At 38.0% G+C, this 23,327-nt stretch overlaps 1 protein-coding gene across 10 annotated transcripts in view; it reads right to left on the reverse strand.

The window, feature by feature from the left end:
• Positions 1-23,327, reverse strand: part of nfia (nuclear factor I/A) — a 775,862-nt gene that overhangs the window by 33,694 nt on the left and 718,841 nt on the right. For 9 of the 10 annotated variants that reach the window (XM_073063061.1, XM_073063065.1, XM_073063060.1 and 6 more), the window contains one exon: positions 21,181-21,272. The exons of the other annotated variant lie outside the window; for it this stretch is intronic. In XM_073063061.1, coding sequence (XP_072919162.1) covers positions 21,181-21,272 — 92 coding nt within the window. The remainder of the gene's footprint in view (positions 1-21,180; positions 21,273-23,327) is intronic. 10 annotated transcript variants of the gene reach the window in all.

Raw genomic sequence — 23,327 nt, forward strand, 5'->3', positions numbered from 1 at the left:
TAGCCTGACATCTGTAATTAGGAAATTATGGCAATTTATAAAAACAATTGGGTACAATATGCCAATATGGATTACAAAAGAAATCATGTTTGAGGCATCTTGTGGAATTCCTTGAGGATATATCTCAGAGGGGGAGCCAGTGGATATGACAAACATAGTGCAGTGGTTAGCCTGATGCTATTACAGCTTGGGGCATCGGAATTTGGAGTTCAATTCCAGCGTCCTTTCTATGTAAGTTTGTATGTTCCTTCCTGTGTATGCGTGGCTTTACTCCAGGTGCTCCAGTTTCCTCCACAGTCCAAAGTCCAACTGGTTAGTAGGTTAATTGGTCATTGTAAACCATCCTGTGATTAGGCTAGGGTTCAATCGGTGGGTTGCTGGGTGGCGCACCCTGATAGGGCCGGAAGGGCCTATTCCATGCTGTTATCTCTAACAAAAATAAACATAGATTTTCAGAAGGCTTTAGATTAAATATCAAAGAGGAAGGTGTTGAACAAAGTTAAAGCATGTGGAATTGACAGCAAGGTCCTAGAAAGTACTGATAATTTTTAAAAATAGAATGAAAACAAAGAATAGGAAACTACATTCTTCTCAGGTTGGCAGGCTCTGAGTGGTGGGTACCACTGGGATCGGTATTTGTACTCAAACCAGTTATAGTTTGCATCAACAAATTGGCTGAGGGAACCAATGTAACATTTTAAATTCTGCTGAAGACATTGTACTGTATGGAATATGAGTGGTGATGAAGATGCAGAGGCCTCAAGTGGACATTGGCAAGCTGGATGAGGGGCAACAACATAACAGATGTAGTAAAATAGGGAAAAAAACTGTGAGGTTATCTACAATATATAAAAATACACTTAAAACTGAGTGTGTCTTAAGCTGTAAAAGACTGAGTAATGTTGATCTGCTAAGGCACCTTATGTCCTTGTAAACAAGTCACTGAAAGCTGATAGGCAGTTGCAGCAGGCAGCTAGGCAGACAAACGGTATGTTGGCCTTTGTTGCAAGGTCATTTAAGTATAAAAGTAAATATATCTCACTTCAATTATATCAGCCTTGGTGAGACCACACTTGAAGTAGTCTGCATAATTTTGATCCTCTTACTTAAAAAGGATATGCTTGCTACACAGACAATACAACAAAGGACTGGAATGTGAGAAAAAATTATTCAAGGGTGCTAAATCTTCTGAGTAATCTACCCAGAGGCCTGTGGGCATTCAGTCATTGATTGCTTTCAAGTCTGAGACAGATAAACCTGCATATTAGAGGAGTCAAGGAGTATTGAGACAGGGCAAGAGAACAGTGATGAAATACAAGATCAGCCATGGTTGTGTACCACCGTATCATAACTAAAAACAACAATGGCCTACGCTGCCATTCAGGAAGATCATAGCTTATCCAATTTTCCTCATTGTCCTGCTCTTTCCCCATAACGTGATTATTTTATTTATTTTAATATCTATCTTAGCTTTGATTACGTTCATGGATTTGGCCTCCTCAGATTTCTGAAATAAGAAATTTCAAAGACCCTCAGAGGAGAAGTTCTTCCTCATCTCGTTCTACATGGACTCCCCTTTATTCTGATTATGACCTGTGGTCCTATATCCTAGAAAAATATTTACTCTATCTTAACACTGTAAAACACCCAACGAATCTCATATGTTTCAGTAAGGTCATCTCTCATTCCTCTAAACAACAATGATTTCAGACCCTATCTGCTCAATATTCCTCATAAGATGGTTCCTTCATACCCTGGATCATCCTAGAGATCCCTCTCTGAATTGCCTTTAACGTTAATATATCTTTCCAAAAATAAGGAAACCAAAACTCCTCCCCATTGTCTAGTGCCTTGTATGTTGTAGCACACGATTTCCCTGCTTTTGTGCTTGTGCTTGAAATTAAAACACAGCATTTTATTAACCTTTCCAGTTACTTCCTACAGCTCTCCGTGTTCCATGTACTTGGGCTCCAAAATGCCTTGATGCTTCAGCATTCATCATTTCTTCTCCATTTAAACAACAATGCTCTTTGTCATTCTTGCTCCACATTTTCTCACATCATACTCCATCTGCCATTATTGTGCCCAATAAGTTAATCGATTGCTCTGTAAGCTGTCTGCATTTCCCCCACTGCTCACCTGTACCTACTTTGTATGTTCAGCGCCTTCCTCTCAATGGTCAATACATATTGTGAACAGTTGCAGTTCCAACACTGATCCCTAAAGGCAGAGGTCCCTCCCTCGTAGGATGCCAACATACAAATGAGCTCTTTATTCTACTCAATAGCAAATCCTCCTCGATGTAAAACTAGTATTTTTAAATCCATGAGCTCCCATATCTACTAAGCTCCTCTGTCCTCTCTGGCTGATAACTTCTTCCAAGAACTTTGTCAAAATAATGTCCCCTTAATGAATGCAACAGGTTCTGCAGCTGCAAAAAATCTTGAGCAACACACAAAATGCTGGAGAAACTCAGCAGGTCAGGCAAGTTGATGTTTTACGCAAGCTGAAATGTCAACTGTTTTCCCGCTCCATAGATGCTTCCTGGCTTCTGGTAAGATGGCAGCAGGCTTGGAAGTAGCAGCCACTCCAGGTCCAATCAAAAGTGCATTTTTTTGTCTTGTACATCTTTTTTTATGATCTCAAGTCATTACTGAATATTAAGAAAACCCAGTACTGCAGGAGTTGCTTGAAAGTGATGAAGCTGGACTTACTGCATACCATTGTTGTGTTGTCACCTGAACTTGTGCATCATCTGAGGTGTGCAGTGTGAGTGACTGTCTTCAATGATTTTATTGTGATTGCAAGACCCTCTTTGACATGGGCAATGTAGACTGCAAGTCCGGTCCACTAGTTCTTTAGCGAGACTAATGGCAGAGGAGCTGCATTGCCTTAGTTGTAGCGAGAACTAGGCCTAGGCTGCGATGTCATTTGTTGTCGTCGCCCAGGGGAGGATACACTAAGGCAGTGCTGCCCTCCAGTGTTCGCTCAAAGAAAGAACAAGCTGGACCAGGACAACTTAGCATCAATCTAATCATGCCACACAGGGACTTGGGCTATTTTATTATTTTCTTTCTCTTTGTGACTGTGTATTTTTCTGAAATCGTAACCATATTTGCTATTTGCTCTATGTGTGCTGTTCTGTGTGCTGTTGGTAATGTGTTTCACACTTTGGCCCCAGAAAAAGGCTGATTCATTGGGCTATATTCATGTATGGTTGAATGAAAACTACAATTGTACTTGAATTTCAACTGGGGGGGGGGAGGGTATAACTACTACTACCCTATCTATGCCTCAAATAGTAATAGTAATAGCACTTCTCAGTCTCCTTAACTCCAGATGAAGTAGTCCCAGGCCATCCAATCTCCTTAGAATTCAGTCCCTCCAGTCCAGTCAAAATTCTTGTGAATTTTTTCTGCATCCTCTATAGCATAATCACATCATTTCATTTCTCCTAGTGACCAGAACTGTATACAATGCTCCAGTGCAGTCTAATGAATGTTTTGTACAACCCTAAACTGATGTCTCAACTTTTTTTACTCAGCATTATGACTGATGAAGCCACATGGCAAAAGCTTTCTTTTAGGTATGGTCAAAGGGAAGTGGAGGAGCACTTACAGAACTAATCTGAGGTGGTGGTCTGGACAATATTCAGCGATTCATCTTTGAATCTGACTGAATACACCACAGTTGTCACCAACTTCATCAAGACCTGTGTGGATGAGTGTGTGCCTTCATGAGCATACCAGAAATACCCAAACCAAAAGCCATGGATGAACCAGGAGTTTCGTACTTGGCTGAGGACTAGATCTGTGCTATTCAAGACCAGTGATAGAGAACTATAAGAGAAGTTCTGGTACATCCAATGGAAGGATTTTTTAAGAGCAAAAACAATTCCAATTGAAGTCAGAGACAGAATCGGATTCTGGCAGGCCCTGATGGTGTACCCAGTAGGATACTGAAATCCGGTGCCAACTAACCAGCAGGAGTGTTCAAGGACACCTTCACTCTCTCACTATTGCAGTTGAAGGTTCCCACCTGCTTCAAAAGCGAGATAAATCATACCAGTGCTCAAGAAGCGCAGGGTGAGCTGCCTTAACTATTATCACTAAGTTGCACTCACAGCTACTGTGAAGTGCTTTGAGAGGTTGGTCATCCCAGAATCAACTCCTGCCTAAGCAAAGGACCTGGACCTACTGCAATTTGTAATAGGCCTCCAGCAGATGTAATATCAGTGGCTCTCCATTTGGCCTTTGATTCACTGGGCAACAGCAATGGCTATGTCATTGTCCAGGTTCAGCGTTCAACACTATCAGACCCTCAGTACCAATCAATAAGCTCGAACCCTGTTTAACTGTGTTGTCACTTTCCGGCAAACACTTACTCATATCATTCAGTTTCTCTCCGTTCAACACATTCACTATCTATGCCCTACGCTGGTGTAACTTCATACTTCTGAGTTAAATGCTGTCTGCAGAAGTGAAAATCTACACTATACTGGTATCTTTTGGTTAGAACAAATGTACCCCCACCCTTTAATATTATGAGATATAACTTCCTCTACATCTGCAGAAGGGATGAATTAAAAATGACATTGTTCAAGCACTTTTCTTAAAGGAATTTGCAAGTGCCAGTCTGACACCTCAGGCACCTGTTGATAATAAAAGTAGTTCAATGAACAACAATGGATCTATTTCAGAGTATCTTTATTGGGTCCAAGGAAAACCCAGAGGTGAGTGGAGAATTCATTTGCATGTTTTAAATAAATATAATTTATTTTCAAATATTTTATGTTGATGTATATAGCCATGTCATTATTATTTTATATCAACATTTGCATGCAAATTATAGATATTTTAGAAAATATATCTGTTGTCTAAACTACACCTTACAATGAAGTACACAGCAGGAATTAACAAAAGCAAGTATTGAAGTGTTCTGCCAATCAACTAGATCACAGCTGATCAATATTTCAACATCTATCTGCTTTGCTTTGTAGTCCTCAATACCTTTGTAAAATAAAAATCAACACCAGTTTTGAAATTTTTATTTGACCTGGGCACTGTAATGAACAACAATTTTATTCTTAGTGCAATAAAATGTACATTTTGCGTGCATTAAAAATACACATTCAGTAATAGCAGTTAATTGCTTAATTTATTTGTGTATCACTTTTAGGCCCAGGTCAAATAAAAATTTCAAAACTGGTGTTGATTTTTATTTTCAGTTTTACTATTCTCCTCAGGTGTTTGATGTCACTCTCATGCTTCCCCATGGATTTTGGCCACATTAATTAAAGAATATCTTGGCTGGCATTCTTTTAATCACACAGTAGCAAATTGGCTACCTCTACATAAACAGGCAGAAATAAAAAGCACTATCAGTGTTAAAGAACAGAGGTTAGCCCATGCACAGAGATGGGCTGTTCATAGGCTAATCAGTCAAACTGGGGATCTAGTAGGCTTAGCTAATTGGAATCATGATTGGAAAATAACAAATTAATAATGGACAGCTTCACAGAAACACAGAAAAGTGTTGGAGCAGGAAATTCAGGCGTTTGAGTCAATCCTGTCATGTAATATAATCATGGCTGCTCATTGAAGTTAGTGTGTCCCTGCATTCTCCTCAAATCTCTTTAAAGCTATTGAGACCATTTATACCACTTTTTGAATATATTTAAAGATTGGTGGTATAGAATTCATTGTGTGAGGAACTCGTTTTCTTATCTCAGTTTTAAATTGCATTCTTAGGTTCCTACACTTCCACACCAATAGAAACAGCCTACCCTGTTCATGTTATGGGCACATCATTTTGGTGGTGACACTTGCAGGCTGCACCTAACACATTCTTTGTTGTGTTAGTTGTTTATGCAAACAATGTACCTCACTGTATGCTTCAATATACAGGTGATAGATAAATAAATCTGTATCTGGTCTCTCCTGTCCTCTCAGGAAAGTGTAATTTTTCTAAACATAATATTAATTGCTGCAATTACAATTGCACTCCCTTATTCAAATCTCTTGCACAACATTTGCCTTTTTAACCTTTTGCGGTACCTGTATGCTTATTTTCACTACATCATGCTAAAGACACTACGTAATAGTGCACCTCCCCATTTCTCAACACTCACATTCACACTACTTTGTTTGTTTAAAGGTAAAATTAAAGGCATGGTGTCATCTGATTGCTGTTGTTGATTTACAATGAATAGAAACCAATGGAATAAACCACAAAGTGTAGGTATTAAAACTTAGGTATAAGACTATTTTTACCTTTAAAATGCATCACATATATTTACACATTCTGGAATTACGAGTAATGCAAAGACAAAACTGTTGAAATAAAGCCAGGTAATCTATTTATGTCAAGAAACATCTTCATTATCTGCAAAGAAGCAGCTGCAACCAGCCTTAGAGAAAATAAACCTTCAGACAGAAGAGCATCTGGGCACATCTTAGAAAATAAAAACATTCCAAAGTAGCATTTTCATAGTTTATTTATGGTTCACAATTGCTTTGAGAAAATTTTGAACTAAATGCAGTGCTACAAATTTCTAAAATAAAACCCTAAGCTGTTCTGCCTCATAATTATGCACAGTCAAATGAATAAAACCATTCATTGCCTTATTTACATCTTCATCTACCACTGGATCAATATTATTGGTTGTTACTAAATCCTTCTGTGTCACTTAACATTACTCCTTTTTAGGCACGTGGTTGAAATATTGTCATCTATGACTTTTGAGTAATGGAACATTTCTGCAGATATAATGAGTGCTTATGATTTCATTTAGCCACATGATGTATGTATATCTGTCATCTTATAGAAGTAATAATTCTTCCCTCAGTCTGAATAATACAATTAGGTTGGCTTGAAACTCGGTACACGTGATAATGGTTGAGTGGTAAAAAATGGATTAGCTCCATATACAAACTTAGTACCACAGTGAGCCACACTCAGCAAGGCGCTGCTGGTAATTAATCTCCCATCAAGGCATTGCGGGCAAAAAGAGATGGATGTTACACTACAGCTACATGATGTTTTGGGCACCATAGCACAGAGAGTTTAAATTGCTTTTGGAAGGTGTACAGTGTATGTACATCACTATGACAATAAGTAAATTAAGATAGTAGGTAGTATAGATTAGGTCTGTATTTACTTCAGTATAGAGGATAAAGTAGACAGAAGGAAACTTTTAACTTGATGGGGAAACACATAATGGAGGGTGGGATAATCTTCAGATTTGAGCTTGGCCAATCAGATGTGATATCAAAGAATATTTTTTCATACATATCATACTAGAAGTGGAACTTCGACTTGCTCTTAAGGTGAACTAATTTTCAAAATTGGGATTTTGGAATTTTTTATTCCAAGATTAAAAGGATTCTGGAACTAAGAGAGGTAAATGGAATACATAATCCCATCATGACCTAACTAAGCAGCATAACTGCATCTAGGTGCCGAGTAACCTCTTTTGCCGATTTTGCTGTTAATTGGACTCAGAGTAAATGGACATTTTTTATTTGCCACTTGAGTGCAGATAAATTTTAAGGCTAGGATGCCGCAAGCCAACAGATGTCTATTCTATGGTGTCTCTAAACTATCTAACGAGTTGACAGCAATGGTGGACGAGCAGAAATTTCTTATTGTTATTGGTAAGCCACTATTTTTGATTCCTCAATAAATTCTGGTCCCTTACACAAATACATTCTTTTTCCCCTCGTCCCCCTCCTGTCTTCCTCTCTCCCTCCCTGAGCTGTTCATGATGCTGATGCTTAGCTTCAAACCACATAAGTACTTCACAATAAATTGGCTTGCTTTCATTGTCAGAATTCTAGCTTCCAAGATCCTTGCCCATGCTTTATTACTTTTAGGTTTGACTATTCTCACATTTTCTCTGCCAGTCTCACATCTTCTGCCTCTATCAATTCAAGTTCACTCAAAACATCAATGCCTATATTGCAGGTCAAACAATTTGCTTTATATATCACTGCAATTCACTGACCTACATATTGCAACAGGAATCCTTTCTCATTTTTACTTTTAATTTCCTCTGTTATCGCTCTCTGTCTCTGGTGATCTCTCTCCAACCACCCCTCATATCACTCTGTGCTCCTCTACTTCTGGCTTCTAGTGATTTTACTCCCTTCGCTATTGGCAGCTGTACAGTTCAGCTGATGAGTGTTGACAACCTAAAATTCTCTTTCACAATCTCTTACCATTGTATCAAAAGAACAATTTCTGATCAAAACAAGTTTAACTTTTGCTGGTTTAAGCAACCCTTATTCCACTTTAAAGCCACCTATTCATAAAAAAGTAACAATTTATACACTTCTTTGCAAAGTTACCAATAAGTCACCCATTCCATTATATTCAGTATAATTTTTCTGGTTGTGTCACAACATGGAACAAAAAAACAAAAATGGAGTGCTCGAATATAGTTGTAGATTTCCTATCATAGTTTACCTTATCAATGGCTGAAACTGCCCATTCTGCGTACTCTGGACATCATAGTCTTCATGGCAGCCGCTTATCAATTAATCGCACCTTGTTTCACTATCGTGATCATCAGCATGCTGAACCCTAATCCCATCTCTTATTATCAGGCCGATTTATGTAATTTTCTTGACTCTGACAGATAGGGAAGATTATACGATACAATTTATAAATCCAAATCACTAATCTGACCAACAAGAGACAGAATAGGGTGAATGGACAAGGTAAAACCAATTGCTGCAAGCCATGTTAAAAATGGATGATGTTTACAAGAACTTAAGTTGATACTCTGAATAGAATTCATTGAGTGGACAATAATGTTGAGACTTACAATCCACATCCAGGCAGATGGATGGTCAATGCATTCTATCTACAAACTCATGTAAAATATGAATGCATAGCTCCCTTGTGCTTGATACTGACCATTGTGCATAAAGATAAGGAACAGCCCTAACAGAAAGGGTGAATGTCCACCTGCTTTCAGGTATGGTGACAGAACCTGGCAGTGGAAAACGTTGCAAAGGTACAATGTAAAAGTGGCATGGAATTCCTCAGAATTACTACTCCTCCTGTTTGGGAAACCAGGCTATAGTACTGCAGAACAGGAACTGCGACGAGGATCTTCTTGCATAACACCTCTTTAATTCTAGGGTGGAGATGGAAATGATAGAATATGGAACTGATGATCTACCTAGATGTCAAGAGCCACACAGCTCTGTTACAATTTCTGATAGGTACATGAAATCTTCAAATAAAAGCAGTTTCATGAATCATCATTCAGCTCCCTTTCAGAAATTTCACTTGCCTATAGGCCAGTTCCACCTCAGCACCGGTGATCTCCTCATACAGCAGCGCTTGCAGGTAGACACACTGGGTTTGTCTTGCTACACTAAGTTGCTCTGTAAAGAAACAACGCATCTACACCAACAATGCACTGATATTCTCAGAGACCACGAAGTTCAAGACAATAGTGAACATTACTGTTAGCAGTCTTTGGTGTAGATACTCCCCAACTTAGTACTAGCATGATGTAACTTAGCTTTAGTGTCCAAGTGAAACAGTGACTTTACAAACAGTGTTCCTGACTCAGGAGGAGATGGGCATGACGAGTTGGAACATATAGATATAAATTCATGAAGGTTTGGAGGTGGCCATTCTATGTGGATGTTCCCTCTAACATTAGTTGTATTCCAGGCAATCTCAATTGGATAATAAAAAAATGAGAAAAGGAAGCATATGTAGAAACGCTCAAGAGTCCAGCTGCTTCAAGATGCTTTGTTTCTTGTTCCAACAGAAAATATTGTCACTGTTTTTCTTTGACTATATTTTTGAGATTGGCAACATAGCTAATTTCTCCCAAAGGAACTAAAAACAACTAAAACTAACATTTTCATGGCTAAACACTCAACCAAAGCACACGTAGTAGAAAAACTGCACTAAAGCACCTCAGTATGTGTCATCTATATATTTTTATAGGCATTCCTTGCCCAAATAATCCCATACTTCAGATCTTTGTAATTAAGTTTACAAGGCTAAGAATTGGATCAATTTGGCAATTTAATTTGGCTCACGGTTACTTTCTAGTAGCAACCACTGAGATCCCTTCAATTTTGACCCAGACATTTTTCTTTTTCTTCAAACACCATTGATTATTCCAATTGTCCTTTGAATAATGAAGTTTAAAGACTACATTACTCACAAATCAACCGATTGTTTTTTTCAGTTTTTGCTGCATACGCACTGGGGTGCATTCACTGATTCCCTGATTATTGTTGATTCAAGTGCAGCCACAAGAGCTGCTTCTTTCAGAGGCAGGTGCTGCAAGTTGAAGAAATGGTTTGCAGACAAAACATCTCCCATCATGGAACATGCACAGGGACAAAAAAATTAATGAGAAATAAAGGAAAGAAAAAGCTTCTTAGACAGTGTTAACTCTGCCATTTCGCTACCTCAAAGAGTATTTTATGCTTGAGTAATAGCTTCCTCTCATTATGCCATTCCATTGCTCATGAAAAACCATCAAAGAGCACCGCTGGCCTACCTGATCTACCAGAAGGGGTTTTTGAGGATATTGCGGTGCGAATTCTAAAGAATCCAAGTGTCAGCAGTGAAAGACCCCTGCCGACAAGCCAGTTCAACACAAATATTTCACCAGTCATTACATTTCGGAAATCTCTTGACAAAGGACAGCTCATTTCCTGCTTTTCCCCCTGCTTTTCTCTTTTATTTTTTTGAAATAAAAGATTACGGTCTTGTTGGAAAATGATTACAACAATTGCATTCATAGCTTCAGGATGACAGGGAAAATGCACGGTTCCTGTTAATCACAAAGAGCAAGAAACATGTAACTGTGATTAACAGGCGCAGCAATTCAGAAGTTTTAGTTTTTAGAAAATATGGTCAGCATTAGGTGAGCAATTAGATCCAGGAAGGGCAGCTTACTCTTGTTAATTGCTTATTTATTTTGTCATAAACAATAACAACAGCCATATGGATCACTCAGTTACCACATTCAGCTAACAATATTGGCCACCAGTGTAAATTAAAATATGATTCTATTTTATAGAACATTAACATTTTCATAACATTAACATTTTCAGCTCCAGGATTAGACTCAAAAAAGATTAATCCTGTACCATTTCCTTTACTTAATTTCTAATAGTATTTGTACTGTCTGAATCCAAGTTCTGAAATGTCTGAACATTTTTGTTCCGCATACTTGTTTTGTTCTATTCTTTAACCATTGTCCCACAGTGATGCCGTGTCTATTAGAGCTGTGAGTTAGACTGCCTGAGAGACAACCTGATTGCACTTTGGTCCAAAATTAATTCTTATGCTAAACACTTGCACTTTTTTTCCCCTGAATTCTACAGCCTCTTTTGCTGAGCGATACAGATTTGTAACAAGTTCAAGGTCATACCACAGGAAGACACTCTTGAGCTGCTTGCCATGAGAACTAATTTGCATGTGATTCCACTGAACCTCTGCTATCTAAAAGTGAGTTTGTTTTTAGCATCGTTGAAAGTAATTTTCTTGTGTTTAAAGAACTACCAGCACAAAATCTGAGAAGCATGGCCCCAGGAGCTAGTTAATAACTCTGGTTACCACTGGTTAACCACAGCTTTCCTATGTAAGTAATTAATTTAAAAACTTCAATTATTACATCAAATATGTTGTAGTTACTTACTTCACAAAACATATAAGGGTTAGTAGAACTAAACACTACAAAATGAATTTATACTCTAACAGGGTTTACTCACAACAACTAAATCCATTTTGAAAAATAGAGAAATTAACACTTGTATACAGCTTACACCTTCTGACTCTAATTGTAGATTTGCAGCATCAGCTCAGTTGACTAGACTGGAGTGCAGAGGAATTTAGTGATCACCAATGTTGCACTGGACCGACCTTTATGATTGCTCAAGGTTTGTCCTTGTTACTAACACATGATAAACTCCTGGCCTATACTAGATAGATGCTGAGAGATTACCAATCGTGTGACATGATGGAAAATTGAAAGAGCTTAAGACATTAAAGAGCTACTTTCAAATTTAAAGGAAGTCACCTGTTTCATAGATATTTGATTCATAGGGGCAAGTAAATTATTTCTGCCTTTCTGAAAGGTGTTAAGATTTTTAATTGACGTTTAATAAATTAACTCAGCTCTTTAGGTGTCATGCTATCACAGCCTATGATTCATTGGGAGTAAAATACGATAAAATATTTATAAAACTATTCAAGTGCTGTGTAAAAACTTTTTGAACTGCACAAAGACTAAAAGCTATCTGACCCTCAAAAAAATGTACACATCCTGATTCTGTTTAAAGGTAGAAAAATAATGATATTTGTGTTGCCAATTCAATTAATTAATAATTGAATGAGTCTTCATTTATTTCTAATAATTCCACATTAGATGATCACAAGGACTTTTTGAAAGATTAAACTTGGCAGGAAGGCAGAATTCTCCATCGCTGCACCAAATTCTGTAACAGCTATTATTGATTATGAGAACACAACTGAGAAACCTCTGAAGATAATGCTGTTGCTTGAATCACTAATATTTTAGGGGCAGAAGTGAGGGAATATTTTGTTACTATTCATAATATTAGATATTGTATATTGGGAACTTCAAATGTGATCTGCAATGTGAAACACTGTGAGGTAGAAATTCAATCGTAAACTGCTGCTTTTTCAGCATTATGCAATGAAAATTGATTTTTTCTGCAGTGAAACATAATAATGTCCATTTTTGTGTTTCTCCTGAAATTTGACTGCGCAAATCCTGGACAGCATCTCTCATGGACCTCAGAACTGATTTCATTGTTAGGGTGCAATGAGGGAACCTGGAGTGCACAAAGTGGTCCTGTAAGTGACCATTGTTGGTCATTTATGGGATGGCTCGATCTCTCAATGCAATACTGGAGTTAAACCCTAGACTGTACGTTACTTACATAACAAATATCCCACTGGTAACCTGTCATATGATATGAACATATCTCGCGCTAACGTCAACACAGATCCCAAGTGGGTTTGAGCTAGACAACACAAAGGAATGCATCCTCAATGTGAAGATTAGTCTTCCAAGTTGTTCAACATGGAGGAACATCAAGAGAGGATGATAGATGATAACTGGGAGGACTTTCGTTTCCCATGTTTGACCTGATGTCATTATACTTCATGGGGGTCTGGAATAAATACAGAGGAATGCCAAAACTACTTCCTCCAAACAGTATACTGCTCCAGCACAGACCCAGGCTGATTGAGGGAAAGCGTATTCAAAAGAGTTGGAGGTCATAGTCAATTAATCAGCGTTGATCCTTGTCCTTCACTAACATGGGATTGCTACAGTAGGCCCCACAACACATGCATGATACCACAAACAATCCCAGCAAAATCCGTAGGATAGGCAAATCAATATTAATAATCTCTTGCAGAAAAACATTTGGTACATCAGTCAAGTGCAGTGAGATCCAGTGAATGGCCTGTATCATCAGCATTCCTGAAGCGTACTTCTTAAACAGGATAGCTCAGTCTGCGATTTCAGGGAGGACAGAGAAAATGGTTTGAGGACATTCTCAAAATCCATTGTGAGGAATGTAATTCCCTTACTAGCCCATCAGAATTCTTAGCTCATGAGTGTTTAAAAAATAGACAAGAATGTCTGGGAAAGCACTAAGCACCTTGAATTACAGAATCTCAGTGATAAAAAACAAAATGAATGGCAACATCCAAGAACCCACACTTCCACCCAGCCCATTAAAGGCCACCTACCCACCTGTGGGTGGGTCTACACATCCCACCTTGGGCTCCTCAATCACCCCAGAACCCACAGAACTGGAGTGCCAGTTTGTCCTCCTCACTCCCAACAAGAGGAAAAGGAGCAGCAGAGCAAGCAAGAAGAACTGAAGTTAACACTGTAGGAGACTTTTTGGTCTAAAGCAAAGATTTCAGAGAATTGTAGTAGAAACTGCAAGATTGATCACCACTCTTTAAACTTTATGAAAAGTTGACATCTTATAGAGCAATTCATCCATAAAAGAAAAGACTAAAGACGATGATCAGGAAATAAACAAATACAGAAGTCACTTTCAAATTGTAAGAAGCTATACTCAATTTTCCATGGTCAGCTCATTAGCAAAACTTCAGAGACAGTTTTGGATCTGTGTGAAGGGTAAACTAATAGTGGAGTGGTAAAATAAATACAAGTGAAATTGAACTAGTTGTAAACAATTAACGGGATTGACTATTTGGAAGGCCTTCATATTAAGAGCCATTAAGAGCTTCAAAAGGCATTACTAACAACTAGTAACTTAAGTTAAACATTAAGAAGCCGACAAGAAAGGGAAGGAAAGTGATGCAGGTACAGTATGTTTCTGTGTGGGTGACAGAATCTCGTCTCAGCAGAAAAAATACCACATTTGGTCACAGAAGAGTTCCACCATAGACTCTAATAGATGCGTATCTCCTTACAGTTGGTGGCACAGTTGTGCTGCAGCAGTGGTGCTTTTTCTTAATAGCATCAGCAACCTGACCCTGGGTGCCATCCATGTGCAGTTGGTATGTTCTCCCTGTGATGGCATGAATTTCACTTGAGTGTTCCTGTTTCCTCTCATATCCCAAATCCTTTTATGGGTAGGTTGATGACTAGAGTAACAGGAGCTACGCCTTTCACTAGAAAAGTTCAAAGTTCTATGTAAAATTTATTATCAGAGTGCATACATGTCACCATATAATACCCTGAGATTCTTTATCCTGTGGGCATACATAGTAAATCTGTAAACAGGATCAATGAACAACAAACTGTACGAATGTAAATATAAATAAATAGTAATAAATAACAAGATAAAGAGTCCTTAAAGTGAGACAATCGGTTGTGGGAACACCAGAATTAGAATGTGTGGAGATGTCCTCTTTTGTTCATGAGCCTGATGGTTAAGGGGTATTAGAATCTAACTTCCTAAACAATATAACTCATGACAGGCTATTTCATAATTTAGAGCCCAGCTATTCAAACTAATCACATGAAACCTGGTGAAGTTAATAAGGTAGAAGAATTAAACTGAGATTTTTTTTCTGCAGTGGAATATGCACAGAATTAAACTTCATACAGAATTGAAACTGCCCATCTTGACTCACCTGTAGGTCATGAGGTGTTATTAGGGATATATTTCATTTCAAAACACCGGGGAAAGAAGATGTGCCAGTTTTGTCTAGCCACATTGCTTATTGTGTGAACTATGAATCAATTTTATTGATAGGCTGAACACTATAATGCCATTTGAACCAAAATGTGATCTGATTGCAGTCTGAGGAAAGCAGTAGAGGGAAAGAAAATGCTGAAAGTTGGTCAATGTCTCCATCACCTACAAGAAATCAAACAGTGCAGTTCTAAAAACCATGCACTTCTGCAGAGCTCTGAGCTGGGGTTAATTAATAATGTACAACCACCTGAATTACTGAAGTGCTCTTTCCTGTGTAAACATTTAAAGATGCATAAGGTATAGAAAAGTAGATGGCACCTTTATTTTTGATGCAATGCAGTCTTGCCTTCTATCTCTTTTCTTTGACTATTACTTACTATGATGACAAAGTCAATAAATTGATCTTCCTCCTGATGTGCTATACAGCAAGCTAATCCAATACTGTGCTATCTGCAGTAAAAAATAATCAGAGAAGATGGATGGAAGAGACAGTAATAATACATGTACATCTCCTATCTCCTCTGGCACTAATCTATGGACAGTCAAGTCTTAAAATTATATCAATTCCTCAACTATGCCTATCTAACTAAAGGTGCTTATTAAGGACTTCTTGATGCAGTGTTACCAAATGAACTTATGGCTAATTAATACTGGATGAGGTTCTGATAAAAACAGAAAACAATTGGCTAGGTCTTTGTGATGTAGATTTCATCATTCTCACAGTGGAGAATCAACCGGAGCCATATTGACAACAGTAAATTAGTACCGTGCATCTGCATTTATCATTAAACTTCATGTTGCAGACCTTTCCAAGTTGTCATGTAAGACTGACAATACAAGGACAGTCGTTGCAGAGTGCTTCTGCAGACAACATAGTGGCAGGTAAGTAAAAAGTACAAGATACAATGTTAGACATAAAATGGATAAGTTAAGACATGATCTCTGCTAGCAGATAGATGTTATAAGACTTCCCTCTGAAGTCTTTGCCTGTCAGTCAGTGAATTTGGATAGTGGGTTGTAAGGATATAGCTGTATATGGATGGGGGAAACATAGGAGATGTCCAAAGAAAGAGAAAGCATCAGATTTCATTTCTGTTCTTTTTCACCCATCGGGGTGATCAAAAAAGATTTTCTGAGCTTCCTGCTCCAGCCATCTTGGCCTAAGAAGGAAGTTTCAGAAAAGAAGTGGTGTCAATTGCTGCCAACATCACTGCAGTTGGAATTGTATATTTAAACCAAATCCCACTCCACTCCACTGAGATCCTTCATATGCCCACAGCTATCTTACAAATGATGGGAAAAGAACCCACTATTTAAATTAGCAGTCACCACCAACTCCATCCCTTCCAACATGTACTTGTGTTTCGCCAAACAGGCAAGTTTAAAAATTGGCTTCTATTATGCAATCCACCTTCAGAATTCCTCATTGCACACCTAATAAAGGGACCATGTTTTGATGCTGCGCAATTCTCAGATATACACCCTCAATGACAATTAAAACAAAATTTAAATGCTAGTATCAAGCATGGCAGAATAGTAAAAAGGCAGAGGGCTTACAAGATGTGCTCATCACCTGATAGCACTAAATTAGTTTCTGAATCAATATTTGTGTGAAATCACCCTCGGAGATAGGCATTGCTTATTATGACAGTAATCCAGGCTTGTAAGTCAGCATGAACATGCTGCAGTCTAGAAGTCAGATCACGTGTCCAATCTGAGTTTAGAAATGCAGCATCGGCTGATCATAAACTACCACAAGTGTCTCTAGCATTTACATATAAAATGGAACTGTTAATAAAATAGCAACACCAGCTTCTGCCTTGCCTGGTTAGCTGGAAAATATTTGCTACTTGTTCTCAGTTACCTTAAGGTTTCAGCTTCTTTATAATGTATCAATTTAGGTCACTTGTCAAGTGTATTTACCCAGTGATATGTCTATGTCAACAGACAGGACATTTTCAATAAATAGTTGACATTATTTGAAGTAAACTAAAAAAAATGAGAAAGCACTTAGAATATACTTTTAAACACTAAATATAAGCATAGAAGTCAATAAGATCAATATAAGAATTAGGAAAGTTAGAAAATGCTGTAACTGGCTAGTGAATCCCACCTCTATGATGTCTGCTGCTGGCATTTGATTTATTTATGTGGTAATAACTGGAAGTTAACAGCTAAACAGAGAGATCCATTCTCTGGTTAAACTGGAATTTATTGCATTTTTAAAAAAATATACATAATAAATTCTAAACAAAGATTTAGTAAGAAGATGTATTACTCAATGCAAATTGAATTTTTGATTTAACATAAAGTGCCTGGAATGAATCCTGCAATTCAGAGGATTCTTGCAGTGACTCATCCAAACCCACTCCATTTAGATGTTGCTTAATATCTACTGAGCAAATTGCTATAATCTTGAGCAGTTACCAAACATAGAGATAGAAAGAAAATGTCACAAATACGACACAACTAAAATGTAAATTCCGTGTATTTTTAACATCATACTTTCATGTAATTTGTTGTAAGATTAGTTTAAAAAATTGGTTGTTAAAATTAACTAGAAAATTCATTGATCTAATTAGATACTTTAGAAAGGCAAAGGAAGTATCAAATTATCCCCCATAGTGCACTAATACATTCGAACAATGATCAGTTTTTTAAAAAAGTAACATGCTTCACAATAAATGCAGAGGCCCTGAGTTGTCTGTGACATTAGGTAAAAATTCACAATTCCCTGAAAATGGGATGACAGGTAGACACAGGGTGGTGATGAAGGTGTATGGCATACTTGCCTTCCTCAGCTGAGCTGTTTAGTATAAGAGTTGGAGCATCATGTAACAGTTAAACAAAACATTGAATGCATCCTGAGAGTGCATTTTAGATCCCGCCCTGTAGGAAAGATATTATTAAGGAAGCGAGGATGCTGAAAAGGTTCACAAGGATTTTGACTGGTTTGTAGGGTTTGAGTTATCAGGAGAATCACAGAGACATACATTTTAAAGGGGATTTGAAGCATAAATTTGTCATACACAGAGTAGCTGGTATCTGGAATGAGCTGCCAGAGGAGGTAGTGAAGGCCGGAACAGTACCAACATTTAAGAGGCATCTAGAAAGGTACATGAATGAATGAGACATTAAGGAACCTGGAATTAATGATGGAAAATGGGGTTAGTATGGATAAACATAATGGTTAGCATAATTGTACTGGGCTGAGGTGCCTGTTTGTATGCTGTACTGCTCTATGATTTCATGACTCTAATTTGATTAGAGAATAGAACAGTGCAGGAAAACTGGCAATTGAAAGCTATTTTAATTCTATATAAAATATTTTGGCTGCTCAGCTTTCCTTTCCCTTTCCTCAGCCTCAATTTTTTAAATACATTCTCTTCTCTTGTCTCAGATACGCTAGCCAAACTAGTCCCCTAGTCTAAACTCTAGTTGTTTTTAATATGTCTGATGTGACTTTTACAGAAACTTGGGAGCAATTCATTGTTTTCATTTTTTACTCTTTCAAAAAAAACTGCCATAGATCCGTGTCACCTCCTCCGCCCTGAAGACCACTGAGTTCATAATTTTATTGTGCTGATAGACATATACATTGTCCGTCCTGTCCTGCTACTCTTTTTGCATATGGTCTGAGGGCATACGCAGTCTCAATGAGCTTTGCTCAGACAGAACTTCTCCTACTAATGAATTCCTTTGGCTTATGAACATCTGGTTTACATGATATTTTCATGATAACACCAAAGATCATTAAAGGTCAGTGTTCTCATTGTAGGAAGCTTTTTTTTTACTGTAACAAATGGAATCTCACTTTCTGTGCAAAGGAATTCATGGTACCCAAAATCCTATAACTACAGCCCAGCATTTATGATTTATAAATTTTCACAACACAAAATGCTTCTTAGGAAACGTACCTTTTTATAAATTAGGAAACCCTGCACTCTTACAATGATTAAGAGTTGCTTAAATATATATTTAGTTAAAAGATAACTCTACAGATACAGAAATCAAACAAGGTTTTGTCAGAAACAATTGATACTACCAGCATGAACCATCTCTTTAAAGATTACAAGAAGGTTCAATTATCCACTTAAAATGTAATTTATAAACCACAGCACTTCCACTTTCTAGGGCACTCCAGTAGGCAATTGATGGTATTAAAACTCCTTGGACTATCTGGTCATCAATCACTGCTTATCTGTAGAATCAGCTCTGGTCCAATACAGGATGAAAGGGGAAATCATCCTGACTTTCTAGCATTAGTAAGTAGTTTAAGGCTGTCACTGAGTTCCCTCAGACATAGGAATCTTCCAGATTAAAAACAAAACATTTCAGTACAGACTGAATTCATAATACTTTGTAAGATTTTGTGCAAAAGTTCTTTTCAACTGAGTACCCCATTTTGTTAGAGATTGTACCATCTGACTGTGAAGAAGTTTTAATGATTCTTAACAAAGTCGTGAGAATAGAATCATAAGGCGCTTGCTTGATATTGTCATGCAAACATTTGCCACATTTGGGTATTTTAAAACACTCCCTTGCTCACTGCCATACTAAAACAAAAATGTGCCCAATAGAATGAAAATCTTTTTTTTAATTATGTAGTTTGAGTTGGATGGCAGAGTGGGTTTTGATTTGGATGCAGAGTGCCTTCAAGGGGATATGGCCAAGCAAAATAAATGGGAGAAAATATTGTGGAAAAATTGTGATAAGTGATTTTAAAAATCACTGGTTTTCAGAAGGACTTGAATGTCCTTGTAAGCGAATCACTGAAAGTTAACCCAGAGGTACAACAGGCAAACATGAAAGTAAACAGAACACTGGCTTTGATTGTGAGAACATTTTGGTACAATAAGAAGACATGCCACTGATATTATACAGGCACTTGGCAAGATTGCACCTGCAAAACCATGTACAGTACATGTCTGGCCACATCATCGAAGCAAGGATCCACCTGTGATGAGGAACTAATATCAAGATTGATTCCTGGAATGAGAATATTGCCCTTGGGAGAGAGATTATGCAGATTCAGCCAATGTTCTCACAAATTTACTGATTGGGGTAGGAGGCATTGGGGGGGAGGGGGGAATTGGTGAATGGCCTGCTCCTTCTTCTCTTTCTTAGGTTTTTGTGATGATGTGCTCTGAACATTCATATTCTTATTATTACATTATAGAATCTCTCTCAAGCCCATCAATTTGAATATACAATGTAGGCTTAGAAGTATTAGAGAAGTCTGAGGCAGTATGGTATGGAAAGCAAGCTGTTGTCCACGTACAAGCTCCCCTTCTCCACACAACTGATGGACCCAAAGAGGCCCATACAGTTTGGTACCAGCAGCGTTGCAGAAGTTGCCAGTCAGCATTGAAGTCAATGTAGGACTGCCTTAGGGACTCCAGTTCCGAATTTTTCCCTCGGGGTTTACTTCCAAAGCCTTCCCCATGAGTGGGCACAGCTGCAAGGCAGCGGAGGCTTGAGATCAGAGTTTTCCTTCTTAGAGAAATACAGATTCAAATAATTAACTAAACTAACACTGGTCTTCTGAAGTAAGTGGAATGAACTCCTATATGTCTTGAGTCAGTATGTGCAGCCAGTAATCCATATTGTAAATGGGACTTCTGCTATTTTTTTCTCTATTGGGACATTAAATGTTAAAGCACAAAAAATATACATTCAAAACTAGCCCACTGATGTACTTCGGAAAATATTCATCTGAAAAGAATTTTTTAAATAAAAAAGCGACGACATTTTACCATATTGTAATTACTCACAGTACTAATTTCTTGCCAAGCAACATTACAGAATGCATGAATTTTACTTCCAGACAGCAGGCTATTGAAAATAGTTCTGCTTTGCAGATTGAGCATAAGGTCAGTTCTGAAAGATCCCTACTATGCAGTATGATTGCAGCTCTCTGCACGTAGAAACAAGACCACAAAAAGCTAAACTGGATACAAAAAGGTTCAAAGCTGCCCACCTGTGGCTGTTGAGGGATATTTACAAAGCTGGGATCCCGTGGTCCAACACTCACGAATCGGTTTGCAGGGGAGGTGCTGGGTGTCGAATAGGCTGTGAAGGGAAGGGATACATGCGTTCAAGAAGCAGCAGTGGGTTGCACGCAAACAACACACATCTTAAGCCTGATTGAAAGACAGCAGGGTCTGTAGAAGCACTCACCCAAATTTATGTCTGGTACTCCTTTTAACCCCCTGATAATGAACTTGAAGCTTGAGAGACTTCGCTTTGCATTTTAAAAAAGCAGGCGTACAGAGGCACAACCCTTTCTTTTTGTGGGTGATAATCACAGTCCTGCACCAATCCTCCATTGCAAAACAATAATGGAATTTCATTTCTTGTAAGATGTATTATTGTGGAAACACAAATGCCAAGGGTCATAGAAAATGCTTCTGATTAATATCAACTATTATCTGCACTGCAAGGAACTGAGCAATGAGGAAGCACCATGAGCATGCGAGTTAAAAGAACATAAGTAACAGAAGTGGAAGTGTCACTAAAGGTATACAGCAAAGGCAACATTTCAATTCAGGACATAGGTAGGCATTTGCTAATGTAACTATTAAAATTATTTATAACAATAAAGGCAAACAAGTTGTCTTTTCTTTAGAAAGTTGAAAACTGCTCGGGCTATTTCTTTCATGCTTCATGTAAACAGTGGGAGGTAAATAATGGGCCAAAAAGGTGATCTTACAGTTTGAATTCACCTGATTTGTCATTGTTTTTAGAAGTCCCTGATACTTAATGAAGCTCAACCGAAAATTGCTGATAAAATATTACAAATGTTGGGGTCAGATTTGCTCTGGAGATTTAAGCAACATTGCAAATAGACTTCAAAATGTTTGTTTTGGGTATTTCTTACACTATCAGAGAAACACTTGATGCAAGTGTGAGGAATAGTCACTGATCTCCATAATGTCGCTACACACTAAAGTCAGAAGAATTCTCCTCTCAATTGCTTCCTCTAAAAATGCCCCCGCCAAGGCTGGATGTCTGCTGGATGTAATGAGCCAAGCTGGTTGCAGCCACCCTTTACTACCCACCTTCAGTTAGAGACAAACTGACAAGATGCAGAATGGCTCCTCATTATTGACTACGGCAGCTGAGCTACAAATTAGGAGGTGAAACTTCCGGTGTTAGGACACCAAGCGTCACATTGAAAATGTCCTCAACAGGAAGTAAAATATGGAAAAGTAACATCTTCTAAATTTTTTTCCTTCCAAATTGCAGGCAGGTTCAATTAATCTTACATTTGATCTATGCAAATGAAGAAGCAGTAACGTAGTTTGCAAGGAATAGATTACCTCATTTTTGTTATCTATTTATTACATATTTATTTTTCAAATAAATAGATAAATGCATTCATTGTCTCAATTTTAGAGGCAAAGAAACATATCTTTTGAGTATATTTTCAACTATGCTACCAGCAGCATTGAGAGAATTCTTTGGAAAGCATTCTGCAATGTATCATAATGCTTAGTCTCAACTTACTTCAGAAGACATTTTCCCCCCTTGTATTGTAAACCTACTGCCATTCGCAAGAGAATAGCAAGTTTCAATCTATGATTACATCATGCATGCATGATTTATTTATGAAATAGTGAGATGGTTTAACACATGACTGTCACAAGCCTCAACAATCCCATCTATGCTTATGCCTTCTAGTCTATCATATTGATGGTTTTATTAACTGAAAAGCATAAAGGCATGCATCTCAGTCTAAAATCACCAATGAGTCTATATCTCCCATATATGGGACTGCTGACTTCTTTTATACTGTGGGCATAATCTTTCTGGGAAGTTTATAGATCAACATTATAGATCAATATTCTGAGCAGTATGTGTACTATACTCTCGAATGAATGAATGGCAAGAAAAGAGAGCCTGAGAGCCACGTGGGTGCATGGGTGGAGGAGGGGGTGGGGTGGGGTGATTCTCCATTTGAACCCGAAGTGGGCACAAGGTTAGCAGTGCACCCCTGCATTTGCAAATCAGGGAAGACATTTTCAGGAATTGAGCCTCTTTTTAATACTAGGGCTGCAGGTTTCTGAATGCAAAATTCAGCTGACACTTGCATGGAGTTTCCTTTCTGCCAGTGTTCCAGTGCCC

This window comes from Hemitrygon akajei, chromosome 12 (assembly GCF_048418815.1).
Source record: "Hemitrygon akajei chromosome 12, sHemAka1.3, whole genome shotgun sequence".
Classification (NCBI taxonomy): Eukaryota; Metazoa; Chordata; class Chondrichthyes; order Myliobatiformes; family Dasyatidae; genus Hemitrygon; species Hemitrygon akajei.